The 17,962-nt window shown below is 43.9% G+C and overlaps 1 protein-coding gene across 1 annotated transcript; it reads right to left on the bottom strand.

Moving 5' to 3' along the window:
• Positions 1-4,733: 4,733 nt before the first annotated feature.
• Positions 4,734-16,592, bottom strand: TOB2 (transducer of ERBB2, 2). The gene is made up of 2 exons (XM_035127467.2): positions 16,296-16,592; positions 4,734-9,169 (listed from the first exon to the last, which is right to left on the bottom strand). Exon 2 carries the CDS (start codon positions 9,081-9,083, stop codon positions 8,058-8,060), a length of 1,026 nt encoding a protein of 341 aa, XP_034983358.1. The 5' UTR covers positions 9,084-9,169; positions 16,296-16,592; the 3' UTR covers positions 4,734-8,057.
• Positions 16,593-17,962: the final 1,370 nt, after the last annotated feature.

Raw genomic sequence — 17,962 nt, 5'->3', positions numbered from 1 at the left:
TAGGGAATTGTGATGCTGAAAGACTACATGACAGCGGTCTAGAAGAATTGCTCCGATCATTAACCAAAAGAATTGGAATAACCCAGCAGCTTCTATCCCATTTGTGGTTGCGTTTGCTGAGCACAAGTTAAATGCAATAGTATTGCTTGCCGGGATATAAAGCACTTCTCCTACTCATGATTTATGGATTGAAGTTTTAAATATTAACACAACATAAATAGGCCAAATAGCTTTTATCTTCACTGACTCAAAAGCTCTTCTTTAAACCAACATAAAATCCTTCCTTTGTAGATAAAGTTGCCCATCTGTATTGCTTGTGAATCAAGTCTCATTTACTTTGAAAAACTTAAATCACGCTTGCCATGCTGGGAGGACAGGAACAAGCAATGATACTTTTTCTGGAGTCAGATACAGAAACCTGAAGGTTGAATTGAACTTTGCTTATTATCTCTCGTTTTGTCTCTCCTGCTGCACACTCTCCATTCTGTCACTTGTTGATCGGGGGGCTTGACCCAATTATGTTTAAATTATGTCCCACCATTCCTCCAAAGAGCTCAAGGCAGAATACATGGTTTCTCTTATCTGTCCCCCTCCCAGTCAATTTTAGCCTTGCAACCACTCTGTGCTGTAGGTCAGGCTGAGAGGCTGCCAGCCCTAGCATTTCATGGCCAAGTAAGGATTTGAACCTAGTCCAGAATCAGTAGACTGTCCTAGTCCTAGTCCAGCGTCATAATAATTAAACCACAAGAAAAGCCTGCTGGGCCAGAGCAGTGTCCCAGCTAGCTCTGCATCGTGTTCTCACGGTGGCCAACCAGATATCTATGGGCAGCCTGCAAGCTGGTTCTGAGAGCAGCTCCTGTGGTTTCCAGCAACCGGGTATTCAGAAACATACCGCCTCTGGCAGTGGAGGCAGAGCATAGTCATCAGGGTTAGTGGCCACTGGTGGCCAGCTTTATTCTCTGTAAGTGGGAGCAAACACACTGGCTCTTGCTAAAAACAGGGACTTTATGGAAGCAGGCCTTAATGAGAACATTACTCTTTGGACATGAGTACTCCATCCTCACAACGCTGGGATAAAGAAAAATAGAACCTTGCTGCAACTGTGTTACATCAGTGACATAATTTCACATGGTTCCTAAAGCTAAAGTAGAGCAAGCCATCTCAGCAAAGGAACACATTGGCCTGCTTTTCAAATATGCTGATCCTTTCAAAGGCAATGAGCCCTGCAAGTGACTCTGTGCATTTGCAAATAATCAGCAATTTTTTAAACGTGCAATTGCCCCTGAACCCACAGCTGAGTGTTTTTGCCTTATTTACAGCCCAGGTTTTGTTCTCACTGGGAATGACTGCAATATTAATTAATGCTAGCCATTCATTATGGAAATCAATGAAGTTAAAGGAGGAAAGACTAGACGAAATTGTTTCTGATAAGCACAAAAGGTTGTCTAAGGTGACCACACTGTGAGGTCAGCACAGCAGAGGTGGGGAGGAGCAGATGGCCTGGAAGCGTAACCTCTCCAGCGAATTAGTGGAGGGGTCAGGGTGAACGAGACTCATTCAGCTTAAGTTGGAGGGCAGCCAGAAAAGCAGAGGTAAGAGCACAGACAGGCACTTAAGGTTTTAAGGCTGGCTTTCCTTGGCCCAGGCCTTTCTTACTTGCCTGTGTTTTTGTTGGCAGACTTAACATCCCCAAACGCAAACCTGCATTGTAGGGTATAGAATTATCACACTCCTCAGTAAGAAACATAATGTACAGCAGGGAATAGGAAGAGGTGGCACTGGAATATATCAAGGGGAAGAGGAAGAATAGGAAGTGGATGTTATGGAACTTACGGTATCTTGTTAACTGTTCATTTATACAAGTCATGAAATGTGTGCATTGACCTGAACCATAACCCTTGAAGGTGGGGCCTGATTCAGAGGGACCCTGTGTATTCTGCCACTCATCCAGCCTATGACATGCCATGGCATTCAGGAAAGATAAAACTAACCTAGAGGTGCCAGCAGACCAGCTCTGCCACAGGGAAAGGGAAAAGGAACATTAGATCAGCATCCCATCATGTAGCCTGAATTGGTTGGGGGTCTTGCACACCTAGGAAGCCTGCTTTTTACCCTCAGTTAATTGTTCTGCCTTTGCCCACTCCATACTTCCAACAAGTCCAGCCAACAAAGCTGGTGTTGGTACATTTTGAATTGGAGAGATGCAAAGGTTTACACTTTGTGGAAGCCACACCACCTTTCTAGTGCCTGCCTGCTGTTACAGTGATGATGTAAAGGGAGGGATCAGTCCGATTCTGATCTGTGTCAGTTTCACATACGCAACTCTGTTCTTTTGCATTAGTATGCAAATTATGAAACTGTACCAATTAATATTTAAGTATACATTCTTGACTGTGTTTTCTACACAATAGGTGAATTTCTAAATGCATCTTCCCTAAAAAATACTTCATTTTCTTATATTTGTATTCCACCGTGATGTACATGAAATTCTCAGAAAGCCATGTTCTGGCTATCAATGAAGCCTGTCGGAAAGCATTCTAGATGGCTGCTTTACAGTTGCAAAAACTCCACATTGTGGAAGCTCAAAGTTAAAACCTGAGTCTCTTCTTTAACAGTGTAACTGACATTTTTACTCTGGTTTTAAATTAGTGGTAGGTAACTTGAAATTTGGTAGGGATCTTGCTATGTTTTGTAAATTGAAAGTTTTAACATGACTGATACTGCTAATATGTACATAAACTCTGAACTGATGATGTAAAAGCCAGCAAACTTAAAAAGTAAAACCAGTAGACAGCCTTATTACGATTTCTCTGGGTTTTTTACACCAGCCCCTGTACTGTTGGGGAACAGCTCAAAAACTTTAAGACATATTACCACATCAACCTCTTCTAGCTACAATGGATTATTTAGCAAAATCTGGGCTTGCAGTGCTGTAGAATGCAAGGCCCTCTGTGAAGCTGTTATTTTCCAGCTGCTATTGTGTGTGGGAAGCATGTATCTCCTATTTAAATCCAATAATCTATATAATTGAGGTTTCAGCAGTCCTACATTCCAATCCACTTTCTCCAGGCCTGTTGCTGTCTTCACATCTTAAGTATTGCAAGATCAGCCCTCTTTTCAGTTCTCCGAGAGCCCTCCCTTGCCATTCATGGATGATTCATGCTGCAAGTTGTTGTTGCCGTAAGAGGGAATGACAGCAAGCAGAAATACCGGTGCTGTTGACATTATAACCCATGTTCAGGTAGGATCCCTCCCTCTCAAATGACTTAATATTTCAAAACAAAATAAATAAATTCCTTCCAGTAGCACCTTAGAGAACAACTAAGTTTGTCATTGGTATGAGCTTTTGTGTGCATGCACACTTCCTCAGATATTCAAATTCTCTTAACATTTCAAATATTTCAAATTCTCTTAACAGGGGAGTCCCCTGTGATGAATGTCTAACCACCACCCCACACCCTAGCTTGGGAGAAACTATCCAGGAGTTTCTGGAGACATGTTAGAACTTGGTGCTCTGGCTAGGCTACCAAAGCACTATTGTGACCAAACTTGGTATAGTTTGTTACTTAGAGGAAGGTGCTTAACTTGAAGGAAACACTTTTCCTTTTTTAGGTGCTCATGATGGCAGCTTAAGAAGCTGCATGATGACTACTGTACATTCTTTTCAAAATACTGGATTTCTAACCATTGCATGCAGCTACAATCAACACTCGAGCAACGTTGAAACCATCATTAATACTCTTTGCACACGTCAGGACACCAAATTCTGAAGCACTGGGCCAACTGAACACTTAAAACAGTCTGCCACAAGAAGCCCCTAGTGGTGATTGCTACTGCTACCCAAAAACCCAATTTTGCTTAATCCAGGAATAAGGGCAGTGTGTTGCAGATCCTAGTCTATTTCTGGACATGTCTTGCCTTACAGGCTAGCAGGGGTAGTAGTACTGTATTACAAAACTCCAGTGCAACATTATTTTCTGAGTTCTTGGTTAGTATAGCATTATGTAGTAACATGCTTTCATTTTATTCATATAAATAGGGCATTTTTCATAATTTGTTACGGTTAACTTTGCATGCTCTGACAATCACTAGCACTTGTCATGCTGCCATGTTTTAAACACTATATGGAAGCAAAGGGAGTATTTTCACAAAGCCCTCCAATTACATTTACCAATAGCATTTGGAATAACCAATACACTTAAGGGTTTCCTTATATAAGGCAGATATTCTAGAAAATGTTGGTATCCCTTAAGCTAGGTGTTGCCTCATACAACCCTGACTTACTTCTAATACACAAATGTTAATTCAAATCTCACTGAATTCAGTCAAATTTACTTCCACATAGAAACATTGTGGTAGAAACATAGTCCTATTAAACATGTAGTAGCCAGGAAAAGGTCATGGTGCTAAACAGTATTTTCTGCTCTATATACGGCATTCAGTGGCTTCCAACCATGCTTTGGGAGATTTCATTACTGAAATATTTCCAGTTGTCATCCAGGTGGCTTTCAGCAGGTATCAGTCGCATCTGGTCTGTGCTATTTCTGCAGCGAGCTCCTCGCTCACCCTGGGGATGTCTCAGAGAAAGAGCTGAGCCTGTCTTCAGGACATTTACTTTCTGGCTGTACACTTACTGCACCATCTGGAGAAACGTCCCTCCCAATCCCCCCAAAATCTATTTCCCACCCTTATAAACCCTTAGTGCCCTTGCACAAACAACAGGGACAAGAGGCTATTATATATCATGCTTTTAATACAAACTTAAAAAAATCTGGAACAATAGAAACTGTACAGATTTGATCAACCTTTGTTGTTTTTTAACTAAATCTCTAGACACGCCAATGTCCTGTTCCAAAATATTGCACAACATTCTGAATACAAAACTCTGATTGTATTCCTCCTTCGCTAGAGAAAAAAGAAAGAATAAGAACTAAAAACCCCTCAGGATTCCCTACTCAATGGCCCCCTGCATGTAAGAACCAAAAAACCAAACAAGAACAGCATGGACCTCTGCATTAAAAAACATACATAATTCTGTCCTCTTTGTGTCCATCCATACTCCAAGATCACACGTTGCTGATTCGCTCTTCAAAAAGGGTCAGGAAGGAGGGAAGCGAGGGGAGAAAAGGAGCTTTCACTGCTGCTTTTTTAAATTTTTCCTGAAAAAATATTTTTTTCTCTCTCCTCTAAGAAAAAATCTTGAAAAGAAAAAAGTTCAATTTTTTTACGTTAGAAATATACATATATTATATATACCTCTTACATTTTACAAATGTAGCAAATTATTCAATATAAACGGACAACAAAAAAATTAACACAAACCCATAAAAATAAAAGTTAAAAAAAATCTCTTCTTCTTCCTAAGAAACCAGGTAAATTAGTGCAGGTTTTAAAAATAAAATTGAAGCTGAACGTCTAACTCTTGAGACAACAAGACCAAAAAAGAGGCCGTGAGTTTCATTGTCGCCAGCACTGGAAATGCTTCTGAAGCACGGTATGTGTTCCTTTAGGAAATACAGAAGTTGGTCCTTCCCCTTTTCCTCCTTGTGAACGCAGACTTCTTTTCAAAAAGCAGTTAACAGGCTAAAGCAGTGTGAAACATCACATGTTGCAGGTGCTAGTGAGGTTCTCTCTCTCCCTCCCTTCAATATACTTAAGCCTGAGAAGGGTGCACAACCCCACCCAAGGCAGTGGCTCAGGGCAGCTTTCTGCTGCACGTGGAAGTTCTCAGCGGAGATTATGCTGGGCAGATAGGGAGCCAGCAGCTCTCCTAGGGAGGAAGTCCAGTGTAAAAGCATGGCAGTCTACAGTACATGTTGAGGAGAAAGAAGTGGGTGGCAGTGGTAATGTTGGGAGTGGGGGTGGGGGAAGACAAACAAATGTATTTGCTGAAGAGGTCTAACGTGTCTTGTTCAGGTTTAGGACTTCTAGCTTCATGAAACTTCACCACATTACTGCCCAACAGTATCTTCCCTCCTCACCCCCTTAGTGGCTCACAGAAAATAGGCAGAATGCAAATAAGTTTTTTCTTTTTTAGTGTCCTTTTCCTCACCCCAGCAAAGAGGCAGGGGTAAGAAGGGGTACAAAGAAACAAAAAAGGGTCAACTTGGGGATACCTAGAGAAGATCTCATGCATAAGCCACATCAATGTGGCCTGAGCAGGAGACATTTCCCATCAATTTCACCGAATGATCTCTAGTGCATCAGAGTTAGGCATCCTTCACAAGAGGACAGATGCTTGTGGCAGTTAAGGCTCATATACAGTCCTGCAGGGAATTCTCAGTTTAGCTTAAGTGGAAACGCAAGTCTCCAGGTCAAATCACTGGAGAGCTCTAGAATTGTAGCTTATTTATTCAATATGACTTTGCCAGAGAAGGTGCAAAAGCAACACTTTATACACGGTCCAAACCATGCTCTGTGTGTGTGTGGGGGGGGAGCAGATAGTGATGGTAGAGAGAATATGCCTAGAGTACGTAATTCACAGCCACATCTATGTTATCTCCCCTGAAGCTCTCTCTCACTCCTTATCGCCAAAGATAAGTAAACTTTGGGAACCAGTAATTATCTCACAAGGCATAGATGGGGAAAGGTTTGCCAATCATCTGCCAAAAGAAGAAGAAGGAAAAAAACTCACTCTTGAAGGCCACTACTGTCCCTGTCTTCCAGGCTGTCCTCTCATGACAGAAAAGGGAGATGCAGGGAATACCATTAGGATTCCTAGTTCAATAGCAACAATAAGGAAGGAGAAACTACATTCTTATCAGAGAACACTTTCTTCTCACCACATGTTGAGCAACATTCTACAGCAAGCCCACTTCATTCCTCATGCAGAGTCTCGAAATGGAACAAGTCCAGACTGGACCTGATATGTGGGGCGCTCTTCCATACAGGAATGCCTGCTTCCTTTCAAATGAAAAATCATAAGGTTTTTGGTCAGAAGTCTTAAGAGACATGAGATTCAAAGTGCAAACCCTCATGCTTTTCATCCAGAAAGCAGTCTGCACTGTAACTCCCTCTTCCCTGCCCAAAAGTAGTGCTATCATAGTCAAGAGCAGGAAACCATTCTTTCCATGAGAATTAGTAACCAAATGCTCAGCTGTCAACAGAAGAGCTCAGAACCCCATAAACCAAGGCAATTGGTCCAGAGGAACATCAATGGGGGCTGCTCAGGCACAAAAAAACCCTGGAAGGCCAGCTCTCACTCCTACCCTTGAAAGAGAGTGCAATATACATGGATCAATTTTTCTCACAAGTCAGAAGTGTTTGCATCTAGAGTCCTATTTATACATCATAGCATTAGCAGCTGATCTAAGCTTCCCAAAGAGTACATCTAACTCCAGACTCTTAAGGGGGCTAAGGGGAGAGGAGGTGCTTACAATGGAAAACTGTAGGGGGGGGGAAACCTGTCCAGATGCTACAATGCTGCCCCTTCCAGCATTCCCCTGAAGCTAGAGGGGCTAAGGCCTTGCCATCACCAGTTAGCGCAGGAAGAAACAGAAGCTGAGAACTTTGTTCTACTCCCATTTTGCAATAGGAATACAAAAACTGAGTTATGAGAAATGAATACATTTGCTCCACTGTCTGGGCCTCTCATTACACATTGAGAAGCCCAGGCCTACCCTAGGAAGTGCTTGAGACTTCACACATCCAGAAGCCATCTAAATCATCCCCCATCACTCCAAAACAGGGAGGGAGGGAATCAAGGTATCTGGCTGCAAGGGACACGACAGCACCCTGAAAAATGCCATCCTTGCAGTAAGCATATTTGAGAACCAGTTCCATGAAGCAGCATGGGACATAATATAAAGTGGCTCTGGCTCCCATCACTGCTGGGCTGGAACAATAACCTTCCTCATTAAGTGTACAACAACGGATAGGAAAGAGCACAGGAAACAAGTTTAAAAAAATAATCAGTGCTTCAGCAGCGCTTCCTGGCATGACACAACGAATCAGGATTTGTCTCTTTCCAAGAAGCTATATTTATAAGATTTCAAATATTTCTAATTATTTTTTCTCTTTTTTTGGAAGTTATTTTCCCCAGAATACTCTCATGGTGGTCAGTTGGCCAAAACCACTGGCTGGAACGACTGGCTGGGATACTGCATGGCGTTCAGATTGTAGCTGAGTCCTTCCACGAAGGGTGTCTTCTCCAGAAAGAGGCTGTTGGTGCTGCCCCCAAAGACCTGAGCCATGTCAAAATTGCCACCACCGCCACTGGCACTGAATTGGGATGCAGGAGGCATGCCGCCAGCCTGGTTTTCGGTGGCTACACCATCAAAGAAGAGGCTGCTAGCTCCTGGCGATCCACCATTGTAAACAAACTCCTTGGCATTGGGGGAGAGCTGAGATTGAGGGGCCGTACTGCCCCCAATGAAGTTCAGAGAATGCATAGAGAGGGAGAGACCTTTGTGCTTCAGCAGGCCATTGGTGGGCGACCTGGCCAGGCGCTGCTGCTGCTGTGGTGGAACCCCTGTGCCACTGGTGGCTGCTCCAGCTCCTCCGCCTTTCTTCATCTTAGTTGAGCCAAACTTAGTGGCAGCAAAAGTGGCAGTGGTGAAGGTAATGGGCTGGGCAGAGCGGGGGATGAACGTGGGGCTGGGTGACTGGCCAAACGATGGGGATGGAGAATTGGACAAGGAGTTGTCCTGGCTGCCAATGGGGACGAACACCTGAGCGTCAGGATTGAAGCTGCTCTTGATCTCCTTGTCCAACTCAGCTGCACTGCAGCCCTCGCTGTCATCTAGATATAGGACCTTGACAGACCCTTTCTCACCAATCTGATAGGAGACCTCAAATGGGTCAATCCAGACACTCAGTTCTTCAGGAACATTGGCTCGCACATCCTCCACAGCCAGCCCACTCCGCTTGGCTGCCATCTCGACTACGGGGTCCACCGTCTCCCCAATGTGAACACAGCGGTAGCCAGAACCCTTCAGGGGCTTCTCTGGGTACCAATGGCCTTCATATTTTTTCTTCAGCAGCCGCTCTAGCTCTTCACCAAACAAGTCGGCCCGCCTCCGTGGAAGCTTGTTGTACAGATATGAGATGATGAAGTTCAGAGCAACTTTGATCTCCAGATGCATACTCCCTTCACAGCAAGCAAGGTAGGGCAGTATATTAAAAATAGACAGCGGACACAAACATAGACGGATTTTGGCTCCAAACAATTCTGAAAAAGACAAAGAGAAATTAAATGTAAGGTGGAAATATTGTATCTTTAATACTGTTGCAGCACAATAGTTATACTTTTAGTTGCAGAAACTTATTCCTGAGAATTCATCATAACTGGCCATAATAAATCAAAGACTGTGCAAAGTACATTTGCACCTTGACAACTGTAAAGAAGAATATCCCTTTATACTTTTAACACATACACATTTCTTCGGTTCTTTGTATGTTGTCAAACATTATTATTTATTAGTTTATCTCTAGACCACCCACCATCCAAAGATTGCAAGGTGATATAAAACATAAACAGCTGTAAAACTACACAATAAAAAATATTATAGATCCTTTAAAAATCACAGTAAGTTAAATGTTATAAAGTAAATCAAACCAGCAAAATATATACACCCCTGGAGTGCTTGAACTTCAAGAGCCTCAATAAATAAATACGTATTTTTTAAAGTGCCTAAAATTGCTAAGGAGACCAACTGCACCTCTAATGGGAAGGATTATCATAACTGGGGTGCCACTAAAGAGAGGTGTTGCTATCTGGACAATGCCATTGATAGCACCACTAGCAGAGCTTTCAGGTAGTTGCTACTGTCTTAATGAGTCAAAGTTTCATTTTAAGACATTGGAGCAAGGCAGATCAATACATTTCAAAAGACTAGTTTTGTGAGAAACTAGTTTTGTGAGAATCTATTACGTGTTGCAGGTGGTGATTCATCCCACTGTGGTAACACCAGCCATCCTTGACATTGACATTGTAATGTTAAATAGATAACAAAAAGCTGAAAAGGTGTTTCTTCTGAAAATAGCTTCAACTCAGCTATAAACTCAGGTCAACTCAGATAAACAGAAGATAATCCTGGATGGAACTAACAGTAGCTTCTGATCCCAAGTGATATAAAAACAAGACATACGTTCATCAGGAAGACTCAGGAAGGTTAGCACAGTACTATGTGGCCTGGAAGAGTACTTTAGGTCAGACTTTCCCAACGTGCTGACCTCTAATGTTTTGGTGTACAACTCCCATCATCACTGACCACTGGCCAGCGATGAAACCCAAAACACCTGAAGACTGAAGACATATGGAAGACTGACTTAGGTTCCCAAACACCAACTTTTCTTCTTTATCCCCCCCTCCCCATTCTAGGAGACCTCCAATCATCACTGTTTCACTCATTCTATTAAATACAACTCTAAATGCCCCAGAAGAAGAAAGAAGAAAATGAAGGATATTTAAAATGAAAGCTTAGCAGGATAGAGACTAGCTTTTTGCTTCCTTAGGATCACCTATAACAAGTGCCTACTAAAAAGCAAGGGCAAAGGATACACTGCAAACTTCTGGCATATACCGTATGTCAAACTGCTTCTTCTGGTGTGGTGTTTGGAGCTAAGAAGAAATCTAGGCTTATCCTGAAGAAGGAACAAAGAGACCTCTAACTACAGCATTAGGAACAACAAAGGAAGCTACTGGATAAGTTTCCACCTTACATGCTGTTTCTGAACATTTGTGGCAGCTTATCTGCCTACAATGTTTGAGACTGCCCTGGTGTACAAACAGCTGGAATTAGACAAAACTGTGTGAAAGAAGGAATTAGCACACAATGACTGTACAAACTGTACACAGGTAAGATGCTGAATTTGCTACCCAAAAATGTGGTGATTAAAGCTGCTGATTCCTTAAAACCAGGGTTGCAGTCGCCAAAAAGAATGCCTATTTGCTTGAAAGTTGTATTTTTCAAAATGACTTTTTGGTTCCCGAAATTCATTCTGATTGTGCAAGAAAAATATAACAGATAGAATTCTACAGGATGTATTGCAAATGTGTGAAAACATTCAAGATCCAAGGATTCCCAGGCATACATCTCCAGATGGTAAAAATGTCAGGCACCATCCTGGCGCCCGGGCATCTTCACCTGGCTGCAAGTGGCTGGTAGCCAGCTGCAAAATGCACCTGGCAAATTTCAACACTGGCCACCACCAGTATTTGAGAGAGTAGACATTCATGGAGTAGCCCTATCAATGGCTAGTAGTCATGATGGCTGTACGCTATTCTCCAGGATCAGAAGCAACATGCTTCTGAAAGTTCCTGGGGAACAAGAGCAGGCTATTGGGCTTATGGCCTTATGCTGTATTTGTTCTCATAAGCATCTGGTTGGCCACTGTAGGAAACAAACTGGATTTGATGGGACTTTGGTTTGAACCAGCAGGACTTTGTGTTATTGTGTTTCACTAGTGTTAAAAAAACTAAAAAACTAAACTCTGCATTAAGTATGTCCCCAAAACCTGCCGATTCTATGCCTGCTATATTATCAAGTTGCAGCAAATAACAGAAGAGCACTCTAAAAAAATTCCTCTGAATGCAGTCTTACATAGTGGACCATGGCCTGACTGCTAACAGCACAGCCCAAGACCTTGGAGCTTGTTTTTCAGGAGTTAATAAACCGTGAGAAGTTTTTTCACAGCTATTTGAATGTGCTTCTTAAAATGGAAATTGCCACAGGAGAAATTTGAGTAAGGCAAATTTCTGAAAGGTCAACTAGAAGCAGAACATTTTCAAGCTAGGCAGTCAAACAAACTCTTTAAGACGGAGCCTTCCAATGGATTTCTGGCTAAAGAACTATTGTTAAAGCAATGATCCCCAACCCCCCCCCCGAGCTCTTGAGGGTCAATTATTTGTAATTTTATTATTATCATTATTTATTACATTTGCATACTGCCATTCATGCAAAGATTACAGGGCAGTTCACAACAGAATGCACAGTGCTAAATACTGTCTGATTTTTAATTGTATTTTTATTGCTTCTTTTCTTATATTGTTATTTTGTTGTACTAAAATTTGAATTTCATAGAAATCTATAGAATTCCTTCACCAGCATGCTGTGGAACACCTGAATGATATTCAATTTGTGAACCCCTACCATAAAGCACACAATCAGCTTGGAACAGAAGTGCAAGTTCAGCCCACACCTGCCTCAGTAAACAAATAGGCTTACTTCTGCGTTTATTCCACATATAGCAAAGTTTCAGTCTGCTGTACTGAAAGCCTAGCAAGCTTGAGAGGGTAATACATGACTGGCATTAAGAGACCTTATATTTCTATAAGGATGCCACATTTTGGAAACTAGCTACTATAATTCAGATCTGAAAGTATTTCTTTATAATGGGAGACAGAGCTGTCTACAAGTATGTTTTCAGGGGGGGGGAACAGTTTTTTTGCTTACTGCCTTGGTCAGAATATTAACTTACAGCTCACTTCAGAGTAATTATGCACAGGAGTAAATACCACAAAGTTGAAAGGGACATACTTGCAGATAAGTGTACAAAGGATTGCAACCTTCAGACCTAAATACCATTGTCCTGATTGAGGGGTGCTCTTTCATAGTATAGCTTTAAGACAGGCATCTACAGCTGGAGAATGGAAAGACTGTCTCTCACAGGAGTTCCCTTGTCCACCTGGCTCTCTCTCTCAGGGAAATAAAAGGAATGTATTATTTTTCTTCAAGCAGAACTTTGATGGTTGTCAAGTCTTCAAAGATAGTACGAAAAACTACAGATATCTCATTTTCTACTCTTTGGATATACCATGCTGCATTTATCACTACAGTGTTAAATGTTTGTGTTATAGCATCTATACCAGGCATCCCCAAACTTCGGCCCTCCAGATGTTTTGGACTACAATTCCCAACTTCCCTGACCACTGGTCCTGTTAGCTAGGGATCATGGGAATTATAACCCAAAACATCTGGAGAGCCGCAGTTTGGGGATGCATGATCTATACAAATAATAATAATACAGTAATAATAATAATAATAATAATAATAATAATAATAATAATAATAATAACAAAACACTAGCTGACCCCACATAATTTAGCACAACAGTCTAAATTGTTTTAGAAAAAAGGTCCACAAAGGAATATAAATCTAGCTTACATATCAACAAAATAAGCTTTATATCCATTAGGATTCAGTAATCCCTAGGCGTTAACATGGCAACCTACACAGGGGACAACTGCAGGTGGCAAACCACAACAGTCAATACAGAATCCCTGGTTTTCTTTGCAGAACTTCATCAATAAAGATGCACATTACCTCAGGAAAGCCTACGGTTCTGAAAATGTCAGAGGCAAGTAGCAATTTATTTTGCACAAGACAATTACAAGCACATGACACAATGTGGAATAATGAGCTACACAACATTTGCCTATGATTCGATACAAGAACAATCTCCGGCATTGGGGCATAATGTCTCAGTAATACTGTACAGCATTGTCAAGGTACATCACTTGCACATGAGGAAATTCTACAGTGGTTCGGTCATATTAAGTAAATACTTCAAATAATGACCTTGTCAACCAGGTTTCTGACCCTTACAAACAACAATTATTGGGGGGAGGAAAGCAGTACAATGCTGGCTTCATAAAGCCATCATTGCTTTATACCAATATAAGTCAGAATCTCAGAATAGTCTCCTAACATTTGCTTGCAAGCCACACCCAAGCGAAACAGCAACCTTTGATTTAGTTGACGCCACCTCACCAATGCACCCGATTTCAGAGGATAATCTGAATTAAGTACAGATGCATTACAAAGCGACGGTGCATGGGGAGGGGCAAGCCTGAGGAAGACACATTCTCGATCCACGATTGCACAACCCACTCCCTCTTCTCCTGCCAAAACCTCCTGCGTCTGTGGACGTTATTTGCACAGGGCACCTCCCTCCCAGGCCTCCTCGCGCACGCAAAACTGGCATTACCGTCCCGCACGGGGACCTGCTCTCTGCTCGCCTCCTGCCCCCACAACTAATAATCGCCTCCGCCAAGGTCCACGGATGAATGACCCAGCCAAGGAAGCCTCAACACCCATTAAGGCCTCCGCTCCCCCCCCCCGCTCTGTCTGGACTGGGGTGTCCCGGGAGTTGTACTACGTAGCGAGCCCTGCTTCTCCTACACAAGATGCAGCGCCTGGGCGAGTGACCTACTTTGCCTTTTAACTACCCTTCTCAATATGCTTTGCGCCAAAGCTGGCCCAGACAGCGAGCGCCTGCTCAGTGGAGCACGGCAGAAAATTTTCCAAGGCGCATGCGCTCTCTGTGCTCGATTGCTCAACGCTCCCCCTACCCCCACCCCGGCCTCAACATGCCATCTTGCATTGTTGGATTTCTATGTGGAATAACTAATTTCTCGGCCTCTTTCTCCCCCGCGCGGAGAGGCGGCTTGCGGGGCGGGAGATGGATTAAGCGGAGGAAATTTCAATCAGGGCTTATTGTTACGGTTGCAACTCACATCTGCTCCTGCTGGGTAGCTCAGAAGTAGACATCCCCCTCCAAAACACACACACACGCAGAGCTGCTAGGCCTACGAAACAGAGACTTGGCCAGGCGACCCTGCAGTCCTTGCAATACTCGGAAGCAAATCCCCGCTAGTCCAAGTGCGCCTTGAGACTGACAGCCAAGGCAACAAGCTGGGAGATGCGGCCCGCACTGGGGGGGGGGGAGGAGGAAAGGCCGCTTCCCCTTTTCCCTCCCCAGCCAGCAGCCGGCCTCCACCTCCCCTTCTCGAGGGATGCACGCGTCAAAGAACCGCCTGCAGCCTCCTCTTCCTAAAGTAAGGCCCGCAGCAGCCCCCCCCCCCAAAGATGGGCGTAGGCCGAGGAGAAGCGTAGGCCGAGCGAAGGTGATCTGGCCCTGACCTTTACCTCCAGGCTCTGGCTCTCCCTTCAGGGCCACCCAAGCTTCTGGGTCACAGGAGCCCCCGCCCCATAGCTGAGCCTTCCCTCTCGAAAACCCCCCTTCTCAATAATGGAGGGCGGAGGTGACACCCCAAAATTAAATTCGAGGGCAGTGCAAAAATGTGAAGCGTTGGTTGGTTTTGGGCTCCGAGATGCCCCAGGCCCGCACCTGCAGGGCCCTCCGAGGCAGATCCCTGGGCCTAATTTACCTCACAGGGTGGCTGTCGCGTTGAATGAGAGGAAGACGGCAAAAGGCCCTTCCGACACCGAAAACTGCTCCCAAAACCAAGTCCAGTACTGCCGTTTTATTTTCCTGAGCCTCCCCCTCCTCCATCCCATTATTAAATCACTGCGGGAAGGAGAACAAGTTCATCATCCCACTTAAGCTTTGGGGCTGCGGGAGGCTGGATTTCCTCCCCCCCCCCCTTACCCCGCACTATAATATAAATATATCTATATTTGCTTTGTTTTAGGCCTGCGTTTGTGACATAAGAAATCCTAAAGAGGCCCCCGGAGCTCTATTCCGAGGAGGGAGGGGGAAAGAAAGTTCGAGCACAAAACGGGTTGGAACCATCTTTTTTCCTGACAAAAGCCGAGCTTTGAGTATTGATCCGGATTGAGCGGAATGGAGCGAAACAGAAACCATCTTCCTCGCTCGCTCGGGTCCCAAAGATCCCCCACGGCTACCCCTTTCGGTCCAGCCCTGCTGGTGTTGTTGTTGTTACCACCAGCACCGTTTACATTCTTAAAAAGGATCGACATTTTCTCCCCTAATTCACACGAACCTGGGAGGAAGGCAGAGAGGAGGGTTTTTTGCACGATAGGTGGTCCAAGGACTCGATCACCGCGAATTACCTGAGGGATCTGGGGTGGCTGTTGTTGTTTGTTTTTAATCCACTCCGGTAAAATGAGTAAAAACAAAATGGTGAACCGGGGACATTTTTCAATCGTTCAACCCAAATGACTTTCAACCTCCCTCCAGCATGAAATGAAAAACATTAATCGCTTTTCGAGTGGGGGAGAGGGAGAGAGTGCCGTGTAAGAGAGACAGCGCTATTAAGACTAAGGCAGGGATTCATTTTTTCCTCCTTTCTTTTAAAGGGCCAGAGCAGATCTGCCTACGATGATTTGACTAGAAGCCAGCCCTTCTCTCCTTGAGAGAATCAGAAGCGGAGTTGGAAGACCGGCGGCTTCTGAAAATCTTATTAGCACAATGCGATTAATTCGTTCCTTAAAGGACTATACGAGGCGCAGCAAAACCCGAACGAGATAAACCGGCGTGCGGAAGAAAAACATCGTTAAAGAAAATGATTTAAATTGTGTGACTATGGAAATCGTTCCTCTTCTTTTACCCTCATTACCCCTCAATTCTAGCAATAAGCCATCACTTACTTCTTTTTTTCAGCACCAGGTGAGATGGTTTGGTGGCTTCTTTTTCTTTCCAGGGTGTTTCTTGGGAGTTCCTTTCTCACAAAGTGCTGATATGGTGGTGGGCGTTCGATTTTTTTTATATAAAAAAATTAAATGGATGCTGTTTTAGATAACTTCTCCCCCTTCTACAGGCCCAATCAGAAGTGGGGTGGGGGGATGTTGACTGGGGCGCCCCCTACTTCCTTCCTTCCCTCCCTGCGCAGGGAACCTGAAGCCACCCTCTCCCTGGCCCAAAGTGAGCAAAGTAAATGAAAAGTTTCACCCTTAGCAACCCTGCGCAAGGATATTTCCTTCCACACCCAGGGTGACGCGTCCTGCAAAGGACAAGGAAGGGGAGGGGAGGGAGGGCAGGCTGGAACTACTTTCCCAAACACCGGCTTTAAATTAACCCGTTCTGCGCCGGGCGCGTTACATTGTTGTTTCAGAAGCTTGGAAACGCCTCCCGTAAAAAGAGTCCGTCATTTGCCACGGATATTTATTTATTTATTTGGTACGTTTTAATGAATTTCCCCTCTTCATCCTGTGACAGGCAACAACTTATATTCAACCCTTCAGAGAACCCTGCTGAGAACAAACCAAAGAAAATTTAAATAGATTGGGCCCCTTTACTTACTTCCGAGTAAACCTACATAGGCTTGGGCTCAATGGGCTGCATGAGAGATCCAGCTTTTATACTGAAGACTTTGCCCCTTGTAATCTGAGTTAATTAATCTGGAATAACTACCAACAGACATCACCTTGCCGACAAAGGTCCGTATAGTTAAAGCTATGGTTTTCCCAGTAGTGATGTATGGAAGTGAGAGCTGGACCATAAGGAAGGCTGATCGCCGAAGAATTGATGCTTTTGAATTATGGTGCTGGAGGAGACTCTTGAGAGTCCCATGGACTGCAAGAAGATCAAACCTATCCATTCTGAAGGAAATCAGCCCTGAGTGCTCCCTGGAAGGACAGATCGTGAAGCTGAGGCTCCAATACTTTGGCCACCTCATGAGAAGAGAAGAATCCTTGGAAAAGACCCTGATGTTGGGAAAGATTGAGGGCACTAGGAGAAGGGGACGACAGAGGACAAGATGGTTGGACAGTGTTCTCGAAGCTACGAACATGAGTTTGACCAAACTGCGGGAGGCAGTGCAAGACAGGAGTGCCTGGCGTGCTATGGTCCATGGGGTCACGAAGAGTCGGACACGACTAAACGACTAAACAACAAAAAACTACCAACAATCTTGCTTCCATATACATAATCATTTATGGAGACAGAAATGTCCGTTCCCCCCCCCCCCCCCGATGTGCTGAAAGGGTGAGGAAATTCCGTATTTCCCACCCTTAAGCCTCACTAATGGTGTGAGTGGGTGGTTAGCAACTTTTCACCACCAATTAGTGAATGTGAAAATAGAGAGACAGGGTTTGGTAATTATATTTGATTCTACTCTGCTATCTTCAGTTAGGGCTGAGAAAGATTTCAGACTAAAGCCCTGGAGAGCTGCCAGGCAGTGTGGATAATACTGAGCTAGATGGACACATAGTCTGATTGGATATAAGGCAGCTTCCTGCATCTGACATATGAAGCAAGAAATATTGTACAGCCTGATGGTATCTATGCATGTTTATTTGGAATAAATGATGTTCAA

The sequence above is a fragment of the Zootoca vivipara genome, chromosome 10, assembly GCF_963506605.1.
Source record: "Zootoca vivipara chromosome 10, rZooViv1.1, whole genome shotgun sequence".
Taxonomy (NCBI): Eukaryota; Metazoa; Chordata; class Lepidosauria; order Squamata; family Lacertidae; genus Zootoca; species Zootoca vivipara.
The sequence above is the reverse complement of the archived record's forward strand: the minus strand, read 5'-3'. Positions and strand labels throughout refer to the sequence as shown.

Excerpts from the sequence above, each read along its gene's own strand:
- TOB2 (XM_035127467.2), bottom strand. The coding sequence starts at position 9,083 with ATGCATCTGGAGATCAAAGTTGCTCTGAACTTCATCATCTCATATCTG.